The sequence below is a fragment of the Aulonocara sp. 'chitande type north' Nkhata Bay genome, linkage group LG10 (genome assembly GCF_057382095.1).
Source record: "Aulonocara sp. 'chitande type north' Nkhata Bay isolate Kocher_YH1m ecotype deep benthic linkage group LG10, A_spYH_male_GT1.1, whole genome shotgun sequence".
NCBI lineage: Eukaryota > Metazoa > Chordata > Actinopteri > Cichliformes > Cichlidae > Aulonocara > Aulonocara sp. 'chitande type north' Nkhata Bay.
Window position 1 is genome coordinate 25,020,107 of NC_141353.1, and position 20,683 is coordinate 25,040,789.

At 40.3% G+C, this 20,683-nt stretch overlaps 1 protein-coding gene across 4 annotated transcripts in view; it reads left to right on the forward strand.

The window, feature by feature from the left end:
• acsl6 (acyl-CoA synthetase long chain family member 6) overlaps positions 1 to 20,683 on the forward strand; it is a 39,890-nt gene that overhangs the window by 2,078 nt on the left and 17,129 nt on the right. For 2 of the 4 annotated variants that reach the window (XM_086309256.1, XM_086309257.1), the window contains 6 exons: positions 9,786 to 10,021; positions 11,289 to 11,403; positions 12,984 to 13,048; positions 15,765 to 15,866; positions 16,023 to 16,122; positions 16,726 to 16,904. In XM_086309256.1, the coding sequence (XP_086165382.1) occupies positions 9,786 to 10,021; positions 11,289 to 11,403; positions 12,984 to 13,048; positions 15,765 to 15,866; positions 16,023 to 16,122; positions 16,726 to 16,904 (797 nt within the window). Of the gene's footprint in view, positions 1 to 1,759; positions 1,908 to 9,785; positions 10,022 to 11,288; positions 11,404 to 12,983; positions 13,049 to 15,764; positions 15,867 to 16,022; positions 16,123 to 16,725; positions 16,905 to 20,683 lie in introns of those variants that run through there. The other 2 variants (XM_086309259.1, XM_086309258.1) reach the window with 2 other exon arrangements.

Here is a 20,683-nt window from a genome sequence, read left to right on the forward strand (position 1 = left end):
ATCCCCTGGGAGCACTCAATGCACCTCTCACCTGTCACCACATCCCAACGCCCTGCTGCTCCTTAGAATAAATAATGCATTTTAATCAACGGCTAGTGCAGCCCTACACATGGTGTAAGCCTATTCTTTTTCCTCCCTTAATATTTAATTAAATAGATAGGGGCGGTTTCACCCCGCCCTTTGCCAAGAAACAGCCAATGGTGTTTTAGTATCCAAGCAGAGCAGCTCCTCTGTTTAACGTAACACAAGCCTTGTGCACACCAGGGGACTGCTGACTTGTAATTGGATGACTATCCAGTACATCATCATGCTCTTTTTTTTCTTTTATTCACACTGAGAATCTTTTGCCTCTTAAATTAGAAACGACAACATGAAGGAAGTTGCACTGTGAAAATGCTGAAATGAAATTCCTCTAATTAAAGAAGAACTGCATGACTGGGCAATCTTATAAGACAAATCTTGAGGGTTAAGTAATTCCTGCTGTGCAATAATAACTGCTTGTTACTGACCACTTTCACTGAATCCTAGAAGTGAGGTGAATTCCAGGAAAGGTCATTTTATTTGGAGCGGTGGATGGAAATTTGCTAACAAGCATGACCTTAAAGTGGTGCATAGAAGATATATTAAACAAATGCAACACCTTAAGTACATATCCCCGAAGACAGTAATAATAAAATTAGGCAGTCTGGGTGTTCTCAGGGCCATATGTCAGCATGGATTTTTGCTGTTTCAGCAGTCTGTGCACACTCTTCCACATATTGTGGGATGATGGGTGATGGTTCAGTATTAAGTGCTGTGCAGCTGTCTGCCTCCCTCTTTCTCATATACATTTGTTTTTTAAGTGGTGCAGTACTGTACCGTACTCTAAAATGCTCCATCTTTGTTGACTGGATATTGCCTGTCATGAGCCTTAAACGAATCAACTCCCTTTCTGATTAAAGACTTTAAAAAAAATTTGTGAGCATCTACAGCTGCATGCTGGTCAGTAAGAAAGTGTTCTTAAACAAAATAACAGCCATTTAGAACATGTTTTCGAATATACCTATGTTTCCTCGTTCCTCTAAAACTGTATGTGTGCAAGGAGAACACCCTCTCTAAAAAGGAGTGAAGGTGGTTGTCTTTGCCTGGAGTTCACAGACTGTAAAATAAGGCTGTAAAAACACAACACTATGCATGTACACTGTGGTTAACACTTTTGCAAAAGTGTTGTTTTGGGGGTTTTTCATCTTTCTGGAAGAAGTTTCAGTTAAAGGGTGTTGCTCTATTTTTTAAAAATCATATATATACACACACAGACACACAGTGACTTGTTAATGATCCTACCCCTCCAGCTTGAGATCTAAAAGTCTGCTTTCTCTCTCACTTTGATAGTCAAATTAAACTGTGAGCAGCATCAGTTGATGTGTGTGTGTGTGATTTGTTTAAATGCGCACGGGTTTCTTTGCATATAGGTGGGTACGCGTGTGTGTATTGTTTGACACTATTCCAGGCCAGTGTGTGTGTGTCATTTCCACTTACTGAAGGAGAAGTTGAGTCTGCATGTTTAGGCAGCGAGAGCCAGAAAGAGAGACACACATACACACACACACACACACACACACACACACACACACAGCATCAGGGAGGAGGGGTGGGTGGGTGTGGTGAGAGTGTGCAGCGTCTGTTGAGCCGAGGGTGGTGTGATACGGAAGCCAGCCAGGCTCAAACGAGGCCAAAACGCTTCTCGCTTCCCTCCTCTTGCTTGCCTCAGCTTAATCTGGCTGTTGGCACTGGCAAGGTAATCACTAGTTTGCACCGGGCAATGTGATATCCGCCCGGTACCCCTTGACACACATCACCTGCACACACACCCACCTACACAGACACACATCACACCTCACCGGCTGCCTGGCTTCCCCGACGCCTTTGTAAGTGCCGCTGACTAGACCACATCTGCTTTTAGATCTGCTGCCTGCTTTGTTTGCTCGATATTTCTCTTTTTTATTACAGTGCTGCATTTTTTTAACATATTCTGTATATGTTGTATATTCCAGTCCCTTCTGCTCAGTATATCCATATTACTTATTTATTCTGCACCTTATATCTTTAAATGTTCTTGCATGAGCAATACCTGCTCTACCCCTCCTTGACTGAGATGCAGGAGTGGGGGAAAGGATCATTCTTCTGCACCGGATATTACAGCATCTCTGCAAGTATTCCTTATTGAGCATGACAGAAAAAAGTTGTGGTTTAAGTCATGAGGTGTGGGCAGAAAGAGATATGAATGAGTGGCTAAAAGAGAGTGACTTTAAGCAAGGGTAGGTGGTGTTCTGGGATGATTAAGCACTGATTAATTGTTTTTATTTATTTATTTTAAAGAAAAAAAAAGAAAAGCATGAGCAAGAAGAGCGATACCGTGCACTGACGCGAGTGACACTACAAAGAGAAGGAGGTGAATTTGAAGAATAAGAGAAAGCTGAGCAGGATGTCTTTAAATAGAATACTGTAGTGAGGTTACTGCTGGTCATCTGTCTCTGTGCTAATAGGTTGTAATCTCACCAGGTTGGACTCTAATCATTGGTGATGTCCCTCGGATGGGCCGATGGGGCGGGACTTAAGGACGAAGGGTTGTGTTTCCTTCACTTTAAGCCTCAGAGGTCAAAGGAAGTCTAACTGACCCATTCACTTCCCCTGATCACTGCATAGATTGCTGTGCCCCTGCACCAAAATCTTTGCTAAGTGAAATCTTCCTGAGACAGGAAGGGAAGGAACCTCTGGGGCTGAGGTGGTACGATAAGGAGCCAACGTTTCATGCAATTTCACTAATCTAACTGGTTAAATAAAGCAGCAGAACTCCTTCGCATTTCTGTTTTCCGTCTCTATTTAAGGGAACTCTTTAAAGAAACTATGCGAGGGAGGCTGCAGTTGCGAATCCCCTTTGCTCCATGTAATTCATCTTCAAATCAGTGAATCGCAGTTCCGTTCATTTTTTTTTTTTTTGCTTAAAAATGTGTACTTCAGTATATCCAAGTGAGTACATATGTATGAAAAATTACAATGTTTATTTTTGTAACCCAGCTGTTCACGCGCAGCATGTGCACTAGACGTTTTGTAACAGATACGTTGCAGTCAGTGTTATCTTCTTTCAGTTTTCTGACTGTGCACATCTGTCAGGCTTGCAGCCAAGTGTATGTCTGCTCATGTCTACTCATTTTCTTTTTCCTCCAAGCATATTTTTTCACACTCTCTATTCAATCTGTTTTACCTCATGAATTAGGGCGCTTGCCTCACTTTCTCACTTTAGGTCAGATTGCAGGGTCGATCACTGGTACAGATCTGAAGTCCTGTGTTTTAAAAATGACATATGGTCACTTGATGGTTATTGAATCTGTTTCATATGGAAAATCCCAAGAAGTCATCAACAAAATGCTGAGAAAACCAGAGAAAATAGAAGGCACATGTATATCATAAGCTCTGCAACCATTTACAGCAGTGGGACACTTTGCTCAGCTTTTTGTTATACAGTATTACCCGATTATAAAACTCAGAAACAGCTACGCTATCTCCACGACTGTTGGAAGCTCAGCCATAGCTTTACAGCATCTCAGTTGCAATAAACCCTTATCACTATTTTATTGCAGACATCTGTCCACAGACTTCCCTTGCAGTGGCTCAGGAGAATGAAGGTTTTTGCAACCTGCTAACTGTAAGATTCAAATGACAATGCTTGTCAAGCAGCCTGAGCTGTAAATGCAACAGAGTTGCATTTACTTCCTTGGGTTTTTGAGGGTGCAATGTGTTTGCCATTGTACAAATTAAACAGAGAGGCCTTTGAGTTCATATGCTGATGCTGAAGGTCACTGCTGTTGCTGATGGGGTCTCTGCTGACCTGCTGTTCTCCTGTCACGACAGCTGAAGCAACACTCTTTGTAGGAGGCAGCGGGGAGGAACTTAATGGCTTGTATGGGGATGTGTTTATTTGTGTGTCTATATGTGTGTAAGTGTGTAGGGAGCAGGTGCTTTGGTGGTGTTTCATTGAGGTTACCACAGGACATCCTATAGCGAAGACTTGACCCTTTATATAAAAGTATCATGCAAACCAAAGTGCACAGCCTGATCTTAACTACGGAAAATTATTTTAAAATGTAATTTTGCTACTAAGATTAAATGCTTCTGGACCTCGTAGCTGTCAGAAGAGTGCTTCTCTTCCACCATTTGGAAAAGTGTACCAATAATTCACCTGGAGTGAAGGATGCTGCTTGTTATCTGGATAAAAACTGAAGAAGACAGCATGTACTGAAGGAGCCTCCTGAATGACTGGCTGCCCAAGTTTGTTGTATAAGGACTTGTTAGACCGCTTGCTGCCTCTCAAACCTTTTCTGTTGCTCTGTAGTCTGGTATCACTTTAAATTATCCGATATTGTCATGAAAACTTACAAATAAAGTTTTTTTAGGACAGTTTTCAGCTTTAAAGATGTCCTGCTATACTTTGTTTTTATTGTCTCTTTCATATTGTGAGAAAACTGGAACTTTTTTTCATTGGCAGTTAAACAGGAATATACAGAAGAGAGCAGCATATAATAAAGCAAGAAATAACAATGGCCAATTAAATGTTTGCATCTTTGCTTGAGGCCAATTAGATATCCGGCAGGTTGTGAGTCACCTGCAACTGTCGAGCTATTTGAGGACAAGATGACGTGGCATGATAACATGTGTGTACTAAAGCATTCGTTGCTTTGCTTAAAGTCTGCATGAGTGGCCTCAGTAAACAGATGCCAACAGTGGGTGTCCGTAAATGATAAGCAGATGTGGATTATTTGCAGATGTAGCCTACCCCCCTTGTTTTCAAATCCTTGCTTGACTCATCTTGCTATTAACAGTATTTTTAAACCTGCACCAGACAAAATAACCTTGATAATCTTTAAGCGCCTTCTAGTTTAAGTGGACTAACATGGAACTGCACCTCTTTAAGCTTCAACTAGCCTGTAACTCGAGACTTTTCCTCATCGTAAGTCTTTTTAGATCTGATGTGTAGAAGAGTAAAATGAAATCTGATAAAGAATGTTAATTTTAGATTTATGAAGTCATATTTTTAGTGATATTCACCCACCCTCAGTGTTCCCAGTTCTGTCTAGTCTTCTTTATTGTCTCCAGATTGAGACGGCGCGTATCTGTGCGTCTGTATTTCTGCATCACTGATCCCAAAAAGTTGATTCTGTTCATCTGGACGTAGCATTTTGTAGTGGGAGAAGTGTTTCTTCGCTCTTCCAAGTGACTACTTCAGTCTCAGGCTACACCTACAGGCCAGTGACCCCTCTTTCAATGATGAGGATGTACACATCCTGGACAGGGAGGAACGCCGGTTTGAGCAGGGAATCAAGGAGGGCTTTTACATGAAAAGGGAAAAGACCATCTCTGAATCGCAGAGTAGGCCTAAGGGTATTTCTTTCGCCATCTTACAAGGCTGTGATTGCTTATCAGTGGTCATGGCAATTTGCATATTAATGATCAAGAAACTCAACTCACAGCCCATTATTCATCACTGGTGCTAGTTTCAGTCATTATGCAAATATACTGTTTAAAAAGTTGGGGAAACCTGCAGTTAGCTGAGACCGAAGAAGACGACATCTGCACAGTGATGCTTTTATAACCAGCCACTCTCTCTTTTCTGCCTCCTTTATTCCAGCTAGCTGCACAGTGGTGTCAGTGTGTTATGAAGTCTGTCTATATTTAGAGCAGGTCGAATGCTGTTCCCCCTCCGCTGCCTCTCTTTGGAAACGCCACTCCACCAATCCACTGCGACTCTTCGCTGCAGCCAAGCCACATTAGTCACAGGACACAAAACAATTCATTCGTGATACAGCCGCAGTTTGATCTAATTACTGCCTTGGCGGTCTATAAATGTTTACGGAGGTCTTCTGGACTTTGGTTTCAAAATCTGTCAACAAGACACAACAGACACATCTCAGTCCCCCAGATGTTGTTTAACATTCATTAAATTTCAACCAGATTTGGACCAGCTTGAAACTTCCAGCCTTCATTTAAATTACAGAAGAAAGAAATCAGACTGTTTCATAATGAAATGTTTGGCTCTGTACTTTGTGATTTAGAGGTGCTGGCAGACATAAGTTACATTTTTCTGTCTGTTTCCCACCCCCCAGTGAAGCTCAGAGTAATGCTTAACAGATATGAATGGTGTCAGTGTGCACATGTAGTTCTTAGGAAGAAGATAAATAAGAGTATTTCCCAAAATATATTCCCCTAATGGTTAATCTTTACCCAAACATAAAGAAAAACCTTCTTTCTTTTTGACATGTAAGTATTTGTTTTATAATTTTACCTCCATATCTAATGATTTTTAACTTTTAAAATCTTCTGTCTGTCTTGATTTTTCAATCAACTTTTACCGTCTTCACTAAGATCCAGTCTTACTGAATCCAGCTGCACACAACAGGCAGCTCAGTGGCTCTGGACATTTAATTATAGAATTAGCTCTGACAATCTAACTGCTTTAGTATCCACACAAATGCGAGCAATCAGTGCAGTGTGATTTAGAGCCATTATGAAGTGGCAGCTTTTACTTATTGTGCTAAACTTTTCCCGGTAGTTGAGCTGCTTTAATTTCCCCCTCATTATTACTGGAACATTTCAGATTTTAAAAAAGGCCAACAGAAAGAGAGAAAATATCTGAGAAGTGCGGCAGAAAAAAGAGAACTACGGACAACTGCGTTATTACAGGGCCGGTACTGTTTTCAGACACGAGAGGGATGCTGCGGTTTCTCACTTACAGGTGATAGTTTCTGTGTGAGCAGAAACTGGACTCAATTTAGAGGACTCTAGCCAAAAAAATAAAAAATAAAAATGGGATGGCAGTGTCAGAAGAGATGAAGACATTGCGCAACAGGCCTGAATTAAAGCAGAGGAAGTGATGAGTACCAGCTTACTGTATCTTAACGTGTTGTCATATGTCAGTGGGGCTTTACAAATGACTGTAGCAACTGACTGCCGTTAGCATCAGGGTGTCGGTGTGTTTTTGCGGTTGTATCAACTGAAAAATGATACTGTAGGGTGAAAGTGTGGTCACGGGGTTGTAATAATATCTGTGAGCATGTATTCATATATAGCAAGACTAAAAAGGTCGAGTTTGTGATGACTTTGTGACAGTAAAGTATATCATTTAAACTTTGAGTAGCAATACAGCTGCATGCATGACCCTGGATGAAGTGTATTTTGAATTTAAGCTTCGTAAGAGAAACTTATGACTATTTTACACTTACACACTGTCAGTTGAGGAGACTCACAACGGGTATTAGGTGTTACTTTTGAAATTTTGACTGTTAGTTTTGTTTTCCGTCATCAGCCTTTTGAAATGATTGCAGCCAGCGTGACTCATCGGGTGCAACACCTATAGATGATATCTCTTTGATGGGAATTTAGTAACCCAATGGAAATGTGCATTATGCAAACACTAAGTGGATATTTGGCTGCTTCACACTTTTTTTTTCTTACGTTTAAATTTGCAGAAATAGATAAAAGATTAATTGCTTCATAATCTGGACTGTGTACCCTCCAGTGTAGACGAGGTTTTTAAAATGCACTCTCAAGTCAGGCTATTCAGGGGATACAATAAGCCCATTATTTACTTTTCTCCCTTTGTATTTTTACTATTTTGGATAAATAGAAAAAGATGGTAGTTGTTTTATGTCTTCTAAATTCAGCTAATTTTTGGAAAGTTTTTAAAGCATCATGTGGGTTCATGTGATTCCGCCTCACTTTAGTAGTTTAGTGCACAGAATAGTGGTTCCGCTCTAAAATGACAGGTGAATGAGGAAGTCAGCGTTCCCACGACCTGATGTATTTATACTTACCAGCTTCATTGTCTGTTGGTGTTTGTGTCTGTGCATGCATGTCGGGAGAGAGACATGCATGAGAGTGAGAGACAGACAGACAGACGGTGAGACGAGACAGGAAGTGTCTGATTGGCTGTTAATTGTAGCACTGCCCCGACAGTTCATTAGATCAGATGGTGCTGTCTCTGACTCATGTCCTAGGGGAGGGAAGGAAACCCCCTCCCCACTCAGCACTACAGCCAGCCGCCCCCTTGGATAAATTATGTATTTCTTGATATGTGTGTGTGTGTGTGTGTGTGTGTGTGTGTGTATGACTGTGCAACTATTCCACTACGGTTTAACCGCTGTCCTTTCTAGTCATCAGTATAGATAATCTCTCCTGGCCTTCTTTTACAGTAAAAATGAGAAATGTGGGGGTGAGACCCCTCAAACACCAGCTTTTGAGTATAAATTAAGTGTTTCAGGTCATTTCGCTTCGGTGAAGGAGTAGCGAGGTCAAATATGCCCACGTATAGCCACAAAAACCTGTCATAAAGTGATGGAAACAAGTCTGAGAAATTAGTGGGAGGGATTAATTTTCTAGTTGTGTTTTAAATGTCTCAGTCTTCATCTTAGGAAGCTGGTTCACATGTGAAGTTGTTAAAGAGCTTACATGATCACATCCTGAGCAAGGCTTTCTTTTCAGTGGCATGAAATGTGAACTGTTATGTGAAATATGAAAAAGTCTAGAACTAGCACTCAATAAAAATTTGTATAGTTTCACGCGTGTTTGAGAAGCTGTGATTCACAAGACCTTGATTTAATCTGAAAAATAAATACTCCTGTTTGGTTTTAGGTAACTGAATAGATATTATATAGAGATTCGTTAACAAACTGGCATTTGACCTCACATTAAGCCCGAGAGTATACTTTTAATGTTCTAAAAAAGACCATAGAGACATGGAGAAGACGAATAAGAAGAAGAAACAAACCAATTTTTTTAAAAGAAAATTCAGATTTAGCTTCACAGCTTGACTGTGGAAGTGAAAGATTAAGTATTTTACACCTCTTTAATTTTTATGCTTATTGCTGCAGACTACTAACAGCTACCAGACAGTGGTTTTGTCTGCTTTAACCCTTCTTCCTTTTTTCCTTGAAGCACAGACATTCTGTGTGGAAAGTGCACATGTGGGTTTTCCTCACATGCAATGAAAAAAAAAAAGCATAAGTGCCATCCCTTGGTTTAAAAAAAACTAAAGAGTAGGCTTGCACATATTAGTATATGTAACAAGTAGATACTGCAGTCAGTGGCGGTTTATCTATAAGCAGCGTTAACTGCGGACATCAATATGAGGATGCAGAAGAAAGAGACTTGAGACAGAAATATGAGGTCATGTTAGTGTATTGTTTGCCTTTTTCAGGCAAGTAACAAGGATTAGTGCCCAAAAATGTGATTATCTGAAAGCAATACACCTGTCAAATCTGATTTGTCATATAAACAAAACAATCAGTAGCACTTTATTATATGGCTCATATAATAATATATGATTCCTCTAGGATTACAGGCAATCTCATTGTGTTTTACCTAAAATTTCATGTAATTATATTTAACTGCAAATGCTTCCAGGAAGTGAAACACTACTTAAAGTTACAGTATAATTATACCTTTCCTGTGAAATACCAGAAGTTACACACTATTACGCTACTACTTACAATATAATTATTTCTTCATACTTATTTTTCTTTAATTATTACTTAATGTATTGACCAGCAAGGATTTGTAGGTAAGTATACATCATAATTTCAGCTAAATAGATTTAAATTACTTTTGATTCCAGGGGAATCGATCCCACCAAACATTGAGTAAAATATTGATTTACCCTCCTCCTTAGCAAGTTGTGTTTAAGAAAAATGAATAATGGTTTGAAAGGCGTTGTAAGAAATCATTAGTAAAAGACTGCCTTGTCCCTTCTTCAGAGCTGAGTTCCACCCTGATGGAGAAGATGCAGGCCCAGGAGATGATGAGTGGCCTGAGGATACCGGAGATGGACGAGCTCGGTCAGTTCTTCCGCTCCCTGCCGACCTCCACGCTTGTGGGCATCGGCGCTCTGACAGCTGTGCTGGCGTACTGGTTAGCCACCAGACCCCGTCCCATCAAACCCCCTTGCAGCCTTCTGCACCAGTCTGAGGAAGTGCCGGTGAGATATTCACAGGTCCATAAAAGCGTTAAGTTTTGCATTCCCAAATGCTTTCAGTAACATAGACATGTTTGGACATTCAGGCACAAGTAGTAGATATTTTTCATGTTAGTCTAGTCCTTCACAGTAAAATGGGGTCGATCAGTACTCTCTGTGGATTTTCTTTTGTTTTGTTTTAATGCACTCATGTAGGTCACCTTCAATTGTTAGCAGCCAGTGACGACACTAGGCTTTGTGTCTAACAATAAAGGCTAGTATTTTAGTTTTCTTTGCCCTAGCTTATACCTGTCAGGTTATTCTAAGCATCTGAAGCTCGTTACGACAGATGGCCTTCTGATCTCCTCCTCTTCTTTTCTAATAACAGGCAGTAATGGAAACCACAGTAGTACAAATGTAAGCAAAATCAAACATCGAAAGTAGCCTTTCATGCCTTGTTACTGTAACAGTTTCCATAATATGCCAAAAACTCTCGTACTGTAGCTTTTAGCAGATGTGTGGTTTTTATTGTTTTGATTGAAACACAGTCCTTCACAAGCATACACTACGCAACTTCCTGTATTTGGGAAATAGAGAGCTAAAAGACAGAGCAACCAACAAATTCTACTTCTACTTGACTTTTAGTTAATACTGAAGCGCTAAGGGGAAATTGTGCCCTTAGTTTAAACCCTTTTACTGGTTTAAACTAACCACCATACCAGTGAAACCAAACACTAGGTTTTTCACCCATACTTTGCACCACAGGCCTCCAAATACCAGCCTTACCCTGCAGCATCATGTTGTAGTGTAATGTGAAACCTCGAGAGGCTTGTTTTCTCTTTTTTCATATACATATATATATATATACCTATACGTGACACAAGCCACAGTACAAGCATGTAGTGTACAGTGTGTCTTGAGTCCTGGCTGCCTAATCTGTTCAGTCCTTTCAGGCTAAATGACTCATTTACAAAGTGGAATTTGCATCTACTATTGTTTTCTTTATGGGAATGAGCTCTAGTCATCCAGAATGTGTCTGCAGTCTAAACACAGAGGAAGCTTAGCAGCTCACATATTTTTATAGGCATTTGTTAGCTGACAAAAGAGATGGATTATCTCTTAGAGGAAAAGTTAGACAAATTTCTTCCTAAACTCCTCCACGCTCGGGTATCTATTTGACAGTGTTTTTACAAGGGAGAAAAATTAGATCTTATACCCTCAGAATTTAGAGGGAAGAAAAAGCCATAGAAATGACTGATGGTGTTGCACTGTTTTCTTTGTCTGTCGCTCTTTCTCTGTGCATCAGCACGAAGATGGGGGTCGCAGGTCTATGATGGGTGACCCCTCCAAGCTGCTGACTCATTACCATGATGACGCCAAGACCATGTATGAGGTTTTCCAGAGAGGACTGCATATATCTGGTGGGTAGGATGTGAAGTGGAAACATTTATACACAAAGCTGGAGAGAGCTGGAGCATGCCAACTTTCCACGTTACTGGACTGGCACTTGCAGATTGGCCTTTACATAAAGGTTTTGTGCTCTTAATGACCACTCAAAGTGCTTCAGACTTCAATGTAGCCTCTGTTCCTCTAGAGTTGCTCAGCTTTTCTCATAAAGAGTCATACCTCTTTTTTTCATTCATGTTCTCATGTACATTTTATAAACCACAGGTTTAATAACAAGTAATGCAGATGATAGAAGAGGTCAAAACATGTAATCTCACTAAATACCACTTGTAAAACTGACATGTAGCCATATTAGTGTCATTCATCCCTTTCTGTCTGTACTTGTATTTACTAATCCTGTCTTTCAATCACCCGAAGACTCTTTAAAAAGACTATGAAGAATATGTCCATATACATTTTACAGTGTATAACATAGGCTGTCATAATCTCAGATTTTCACACTGCCCAAAAATCTCCCTATTTATGTGTTGTTAGTATTGTGTTACTTTAAACAAAAAAATAATAAAACTAAACACGAGCCGTGACTGTAAAACGTTAATGAAAATTTAAAACCTCAAAGCAGAGCAAGGAGCTCTTACAGCTCTCACAATGAAATAGATGTTTTGTTTTGGCACTGTTTTCACATTGATTACAACATAATTTTAAATGATCTAATCTTATTACAATATTAGATTTCCATTTGCCCAATATACAAAACCTGGTTTGGGGTTTTAGCTTTCCAGAGACCCTGATGAAATAAACATCTGTAGCATACTACAGTACAACATAAAGCAGGCTATAAATGTAAGAATGGAAATACAGTTATCTGATCTGAACTCAAACCGTGTTTAAGCTGCCAGACTTGCAGTAAAAATTTCCCACACACGCAAACACACAGAAGTGTGATACAGACAGCACAGTGTGACAGTGCAGTTGTCTGATTGTAAAACCTCCAATCATAGTGTTTCTCTGCTACTGGAGATAAAATGAATCCTGTGGTTGCCAAGGCGATGGCTAGCGTTGCTAATGGTAACAGTGTCAGGGCTCATGGCCAGCAAGTTTAAGACACATAATTGAGTGACTCACAATGCAGAGATATTGCTCAAACCACACCTGCCCCACACTTGTCAGAGTGGGCTCTTCGATAATTGGCCAGATCGTACAGCCACAAGAAAATGACATCAGTTGGTCTGAAGTAGAAATGAATTGTTTTAGTCAGTTTGTCTAAGGCAGTGATAGTCAAGCAGTCTGGGTATTTCACAACTATTTCAGAGATTAGAGAATTAGATCGATTTTATTTTGAACATGCAAATGTAACTGAAATAACAAGAGAAAAAAAGCAAAAAACAAAACTTAAAAATCATCAAGTTTTCATGTATATATCTATGTCTACAGAATGCCTGTGCTCGAAATTATTTCTGCATTAGAAAGGGTTATTTTCACCTTGGTGTGAGCCTGAGGTGTTTAAATTACTATTAGATTTAAAAACCTTAATGATGTTTATGTCCAGTCACATAAGTTAATCATTTGTTTGTCTCCTTTCTGCGTCCAACAGGTGATGGACCTTGCTTAGGCTCACGACTCCCCAACCAACCTTACAAATGGATGTCCTATAAGGAGGTTCGTGCCATTCAGGGGACATGTTTTTTCCCTGTAACAACAACAGCTGGGAGGAGAATAAAACAGGGTGACCCCTCAAAGGGGAAAAGTACCAAATCCTTATGCTACAAAATGCTTCCAGACTTCTGATAAAGCAACATTTATAGGAACTATTTTATACATTATAGCTGCTCAAGCATGATTTTCTGCACCTCACACTTCTGATGCCAAACATAATCATTACAGTCTTTGTAATGGCAGTTGATTGACTACAGTATAAACTGTGCAGACTAGTCTGTCATGTGCCAGTGTAAGACTACAGTCAGATGACGTTTGCAGCATTTACACTGCAGAGACTCTGCAGCACCCACTCTGCCTTAAAACCAAATTTGGTACCATCAAGAGCGCTACTAAATAACTGCAGTCTGCAAACCTTGCTATATATAGATATTGACTGGGCTAAACAACACTTCTACTTTATATGTGCTATAGGCAAGTACTGCTTTAAGTCCAAGAATAGATCCCACACTATGACTTACTTTGTCTGATGTTAACTGGCATTTTTCAGATCAGATCACTATCATGTCTGCCACCCTAAGTTGGCTAAGACGTTAAGAGAAATGATTGATGCTATCCTGCTAGAGCAGACTGACTCTATAACTGCTGTTCACCTTCCATCCTGCAAAATCTGCACAGCACACACGAAAGCTGCAAGCTACTTTGCAGAGGTGCTATTGTTGTTCGTATAAGTTGCTGAATAAGAATATTACTCTTCAACACAGCTAAAGACTTTGTCCCTGGAGGTGAGGTTTCAATTCACATACTTAATGTAGACACACAGAAACAATCTAAAAATACAAGTATGATTATATTCGGAAGACCTGAAATGCAGAGTACATCATTGGCAGGGGTGTAAGGTGTGATTGGCCACCGATGTGAAATAGCTCACCACTTCAAAAGCAGCACGTCCCTTTATTGATTTCTTATACTCTGACTGCTTGCTAACCGGATACACAGCTTTAACTTATATATATATATATATGAAAAATTAAATAACTAAACTATTTTTGTCCCACTTAGTCATGACAGTAACAAAGAAGAATACGGCTGGGAGTTGTGTTTTGGATCTTTGTTTTTTTGCCAGTAAATTTAGATACAAGGTTACCAGTTAATCAGTTTTTATCCTGCTCATTAATTTCTTTCATAAACAATAAAAAAAAATTACATTCCTCTATTTATTCCATGTTTATGTAAGCAGTAGAGACGTTTTTCCACAGCCAGTCCTGTATATTATAAAATTTCAGTCTCCCATCCCGCGTGTTAGTTCCAAGAGCAGGAGATATAATCACTTAAATGGTAAATGGCCTGTATTTGTATAGCGCTTTTTTTCTAGTCCCTAAGGACCCCAAAGCGCTTTACACAACCTGTCATCCACCCATTCACACACACAGGTGATGGCAAGCTACAATGTAGCCACAGCCACCCTGGGGCGCACTGACAGAGGCGAGGCTGCCGGACACTGGCGCCACCGGGCCCTCTGACCACCACCAGGCGGCAACGGGTGAAGTGTCTTGCCCAAGGACACAACGACCGAGACTGTCCAAGCCGGGGCTCGAACCGGCAACCTTCCGATTACAAGGCGAACTCCCAACTCTTGAGCCACGATCGCCCCACTTATGTCATGACTCAGCGATGACTGTGGACCAACATAGATTAAGATAGCTATACAAGGGTATGATATTATTTCTTATAAATATAAAATCAACCAACTGACTGGGGAAAAAAGGGAATATATTAACTACAAAGTCTTGGTCACTTGTATTATACTGGCTGATTTCAGCTGCATCTTCAGGGCCATGTATGAGCACTGGTTTGTATATAATAATTACACTTCCACCGCCTTCTGCGCTTCTATGTGTGTGTGTGTGTGTGTGTGTGTCTTGGATATGCCAGTGATTGCAGCACAGTTGGCGAGACATGTGGAAATAGTTATTAAAAGCAGAATAACTGAAAACTTCCCATCATCCAGTAAAGCAGTTTCAGGTTCCAACAAATCTGTGAGCACAAGACACTGGCACTCTCTTGGAAAGTCACTGAAGTAATGCTGGTAGCTGGAGGGAATTTTCTGTTAAAAGCGATGTCAAAATCTACAATACACATGAGATATACGACACCCTGTTTATCTGTGACATCATCGTATTTTACAAGAGAAAAGTGGGTGGAATTTTTATTTTTTTTTTTTGTCATTCACTCCAATTTCCAGGTGTCAGCCAGGCAAATCTGGACTTGTCTTACAGACTCATTGAGAGACTTAAAAAGCACTGTGAATTTTTTTTTTTCTAGAATGGAAAATAAGGTTTGCCTTAGACCTTTGCTGAAACACGAAATCAAGTGTGTTATTATGTAAGTTTCCACAGCTGTATTAATCCCCATTTACTGTGATGTCTTTCACAATCATGGTAATTTGTAGAATGTGAATCATCAGTATACACAGCAGAATATTGCTTTAAAATCAAAGTGTGTTTCTTAACTCTCTCGAACTAAAGAAAGATGACTAACACAAGGTTGGGTTTCCCTTTTTTCCAAAATTAGAGGTCAGTTTATTTAGCTAAATTGCACAATACTACCAGAAGCTGAGCAAAGTTTTTTTTCACTTGGAAGATTAGCTCAGGATTTGTATGGTTTTGTTCCACTTGGTCCAATCAGTTCTGACTTTTTATTTTCTTCGATTGAATAGGTGACAGCCCGGGCAGAGCATCTGGGCTCAGGCCTTCTGCACCAGGGATGCCAGCCCAATCCGAATCAGTTCATAGGGGTGTTCGCTCAGAACAGACCCGAGGTAACTGGCACTCTTTTTGCTCAATCTTTGTCTAATCTGCGTGTAGCCCTAATTTTAAGTATATGAACTTAAAGTTATTGAGGTTTTCAAGTGCAGGATAAAGTCCGACCTCAGATTGTATTCATTTATTTGTATTTTTGTTCTGTTTGACTGTAGTGGATCATCTCAGAGCTGGCTTGCTACACATATTCGATGGTGGTGGTTCCCCTTTATGACACGCTCGGCCAAGATGCTATAAGGTTCATCATAAACACTGGTAAGAACACAAACATGACAAAGACTGTAATGACTTCACAAGCTTTGAGTAGGAAATGTAAATTTAACAGCTGTCAGTCTGCAGGCTAATAATTGTGGGGCATTGTGAGACATATTAGAACATGTGTGTGTGTATTTTTTTAAACAGGAACTCGTATCAGTGTGAGCCGTAGAGCTCCCCTCACTGGTGGCTGACTGCATCTTTGTCACATTCATACAAAGTGCTACTTCCTGGATTTAAGCTAATGTGTCATTAAAACATTTGGTAATTGTAACAATAAGTAATTCTGTTGCAAAGGAACAGATGATAGGAATTTCATGTGGTGTAAAAGCTAGTGCTTGAAAAAAGAAAATAATATATTGGAACAGTAAAATCATCATAACTTTAAAAATAACATATGTATTCAAGATTTTACAGCAACCCAAATGATAGCTCTAAAATCGATTAACGGGATTATTTTTACTTTGAACCCTTCTAAATTCAAGATGTGACCAAATTCCAACTGATTTCCAACTCCACATTTGTTTGTGTTCCTTTTTATTTCTTACTTTGATGATGTTCACACAAGGGAGCGTGTGCTCTTGTGTGCTTGTTTCATTTCAGCTGACATCTCCACAGTCATCTGTGACAAAATGGACAAAGCTCGGGTGCTTTTAGAGAATGTGGAGCGGAAGGAGACCCCCGGCCTGCGAAGAGTCATCCTGATGGACGCCTTTGACTCTGACCTCGTGGAGCAAGGCAAGGGCTGCGGTGTCCATGTGCAGGCCATTAAAGAAGTGGAGGTAAGACATGTGGGACTCTGGTATGCCTGTGACACGGCACACCATATGTATGTCAAGTATTTAGACTGAGGAGTGCTAATCTATTATATATATATATATATATATATATGTATATATATATATATATATATATATATATGTATATATATATATATATATATATATATATATATGTATATATATATATATATATATATATATATATATATGTATATATATATATATATATGTATATATATGTATATATATATATATGTATATATATGTATATATATATATATGTATGTATATGTATGTATATATATATGTATATATATGTATATATATATATGTATATATATATATGTATATGTATATATATATACATATATATGTATATATATATATATACATATATATATATATTAGGGGTGCAACGATACACAAAATTCACGGTTCGGTTCGGTTCGATACTTTGGTGTCACGGTTCGATATTTTTTCGATACAAAAAAAATGTTCATGCCTTTTTAATTTGTCATTTATTAAAATTATAAATATATATTTTAACTCAAAAGTACAGTTTTTAAATTTAACCCTAACCCTTGTGCGTGTTTTTTATTTTGACAGCGAATGCGCACCTGCGGACCACTTATGTGCAGCCCTGGTTATTTAGCTCGTCATATTGCAGCCACAGAAATTCTTTTGTCCATGAAACCATAAAGCTGCACTTTCTTTTTGCCTTATAGTCTGATTTGTCATAACTTCTCCGTTTTGTGGTAAGCTTTTCTTTGGCTGTCACTTCTTCACCCTGACCTGTCTTATTTGGCTCAGCAGAACTAAAATATATATCTGTCTGTGAAGGTTCTCAGTCATCCAGGTCATCGTAGTCAAATATAAATCCTGCTGCTTTTACACACGCACTCACATAAGCTCAGCGATTCTCTGCGCGATCAACCTCTCACATGTTTAAGCTGCGGGAGATTTCACTTGTCATGTTTGCACAGTAAGCTAACGATTGATAAGACGATGTCAGAGGAATTGGTGCACAAATTATCATCACTCACAGATCAGTGCTGTCGCTCTCTATACACAGTTCGCACGATTGCAAAGTGAAAGCAAAAAAACAAGCGCAAATTCAAACGCGATTTCAATATGTCACATATTGACAGTGGCTCACCGATGCCAATGACATAATTACCCAGCTACATTTCCGAAAGAATGCAAAAGCATTGACATATATTTTTCCTACAATAGCCCGACGGGCAGGGCAGAGATAGATTTTGGTAGCCCGACTGAAAAAAATCGCTAGCTCCAGGACGTTGGGCTAGCGATATTGCGAGCCCTGTATCTGATTGAGGAATCACTCATCTTTGGAAAAGAGAGTTTATTACAGAGAAATGTCTCTTTCCAAAATAAAAGCTATACTATCCGCTTCTTCTGGGCTATATTCTCAGCAGCATATTAAACGGCTGTCTAAATGACTCGGCTAAAGTTAGTAGCATGCTTGCTTGTTTTTTTTTCTGCTTCCACTTGTCTTTGCACTAGGATGATGTCGGCGTAAATGTGCAGTCATATTCGTTGTGTTCCCACTAGTGCTTTCAGGTTAATCTCGTTGAAATGACCTTAACGCCACAACACGGCAAATCTCCGTTAACGAGCTACCGCCGATCGCCCCGTGCATGGGGCTAGACGGCCAACACGTTAACGAGCTAACTGCGCTAACACACTAGTTCCCACCCATGTAATTGAGCATTGCATGGCACATCCAACATACTGTTTTACTTTAGTCCATGACTCGCTTACCTTCAGGGTCATACGTCACATGAAAACCAAAATAATTCCAACGCCAGATCTGAATGAGAGTGGGGGAGGTCTATGTTGTAAGGAGAGCTTAACTTCTGTCTCGCTAGCTTGCCCTGCGCTCTTCCTTCTGACGATGCTGTCTGTGTTGAGCGCTCAGTGAATCTGCGTTCGACTACTCCGCCTAGGCTGCACTGTCGACCCTAGGCGGAGTAGTCGAACGCAGATTCACTGAGCGCTCAACACAGACAGCATCGTCAGAAGGAAAATTGATAAAATAAATTACAAATTTTGTATTGTTCGATACATATGCGTACCGAACCGAAAGCACTGTATCGAACGGTTCAATATCGATACGAATATCGTTGCACCCCTAATAAATATATATATATATATATATATATATATATATATATATATATATATATATATGTTCAGTTCAGTTCAGAAACTTTATTGTCATTGTCACGAGAACAACGAAATGAAGAATGGTCCCCGATCATTGCATCATCCCTAGCAATATCAAAATATAAATTAAACAATAAAATTCAATAAATTAAATAGATAGAATACTTAAAATACTAATAAGATGTAACAGTAAAACATTCACATACATTCCCACACACATGCTTCAGGCCGTGCATAGATTAACACAAGAGTGGCGTGATGGACATTTTTTTGTAGTATTCAGATGTGTTATTGCAGTTGGATAACAGCTGTGTTTGAGTCTATTAGTCCTTGCTCTGATTGCCCTGTACCGTCTGCCTGAGGGCAACAGTTCGAACAGGGAGTGGCCAGGGTGTGAGGTGTCTTTTATGATGTTTTGGGCCTTTTTAAAACAGTGGGCATTGTGTAGAACTTCCAGTGTGGGGAGAGGGCAGCCAGTGATCTTTTGGGCGGTGTTAATGATCCCTTGGAGTGCTTTCCTCTGAGCCCCTGTGCAGCTAGTGTACCAAATACATATGCAGTAAGTTAGAACACTCTCAATGGTGGCTCTGTAGAAGGACACCAGCAGTTTCTGTGTGATGTTATTCCTCCTGAGAATTCTCAGGAAGTACAGTCTCTGTTGGGCCTTTTTCAGCAGCTCGGAGGTGTTCACACTCCAGGAAAGGTTCTCCTCTATATTGACTCCCAGGAAGCGGAAGCTTGCCACCCTTTCTACACAGTCCCCATTTATGAATAGTGGTTGGATCTCTGCCTTTTTCCTTCTGAAATCTATTATGGGTTCTTTGGTTTTTGAAGTGTTGAGGAGGAGGTTATTGGCCTTACACCATGACGTCAGCTGCTCCACCTCGTCTCTGTACGTAGACTCGTCTCCCTTGGAAATGAGCCCCACCACTGTGGTGTCATCTGCAAATTTCACAAAGATGTTGCTGTGGTGGCGAGGAGTGCAGTCGTGTGTGTAGAGAGAGTAGAGCAGTGGACTGAGCACACAGCCCTGGGGTGAGCCAGTGCTGAGACTCAGGGCTGAGGATGTGTGATGGCCAACTCTGACTCTCTGTCTACGGCCCGAGAGGAAGCTGTTGATCCACATGCAGGTGCTGTATGGAAGCCCCAGGTCTTGTAGCTTGGCCACCAGTTTGTGTGGAAGGATGGTGTTAAAAGCTGAGCAGTAATCCACGAAGAGCATCCGCACATAGCTACCATGGTGAGTTAATGCAGCATGGAGTGCTGTGGCTACAGCGTCTTCCGTGGACCGGTTTGCTCTGTAGGCAAACTGGTGTGGATCCAGGCTGCGGGGCAGGGCTGCTGTGATGTGTCTGCGGACCAGCTTCTCAAAGCATTTCATTACCACTGGGGTGAGTGCCACCGGTCTGTAGTCATTCAGGCCGGTGATGTGGGGCTTCTTAGGCAAGGGGACTATGGTGGAGGACTTCAGGCAGAGTGGGACAGTCGCCTGTGCGAGGGATTTGTTGAAGATCCTGGTGAAGATCCCAGCCAGCTGTTCTGCACAATCCCTCAATATTCGACCTGGCACACCATCAGGACCCGCCGCCTTC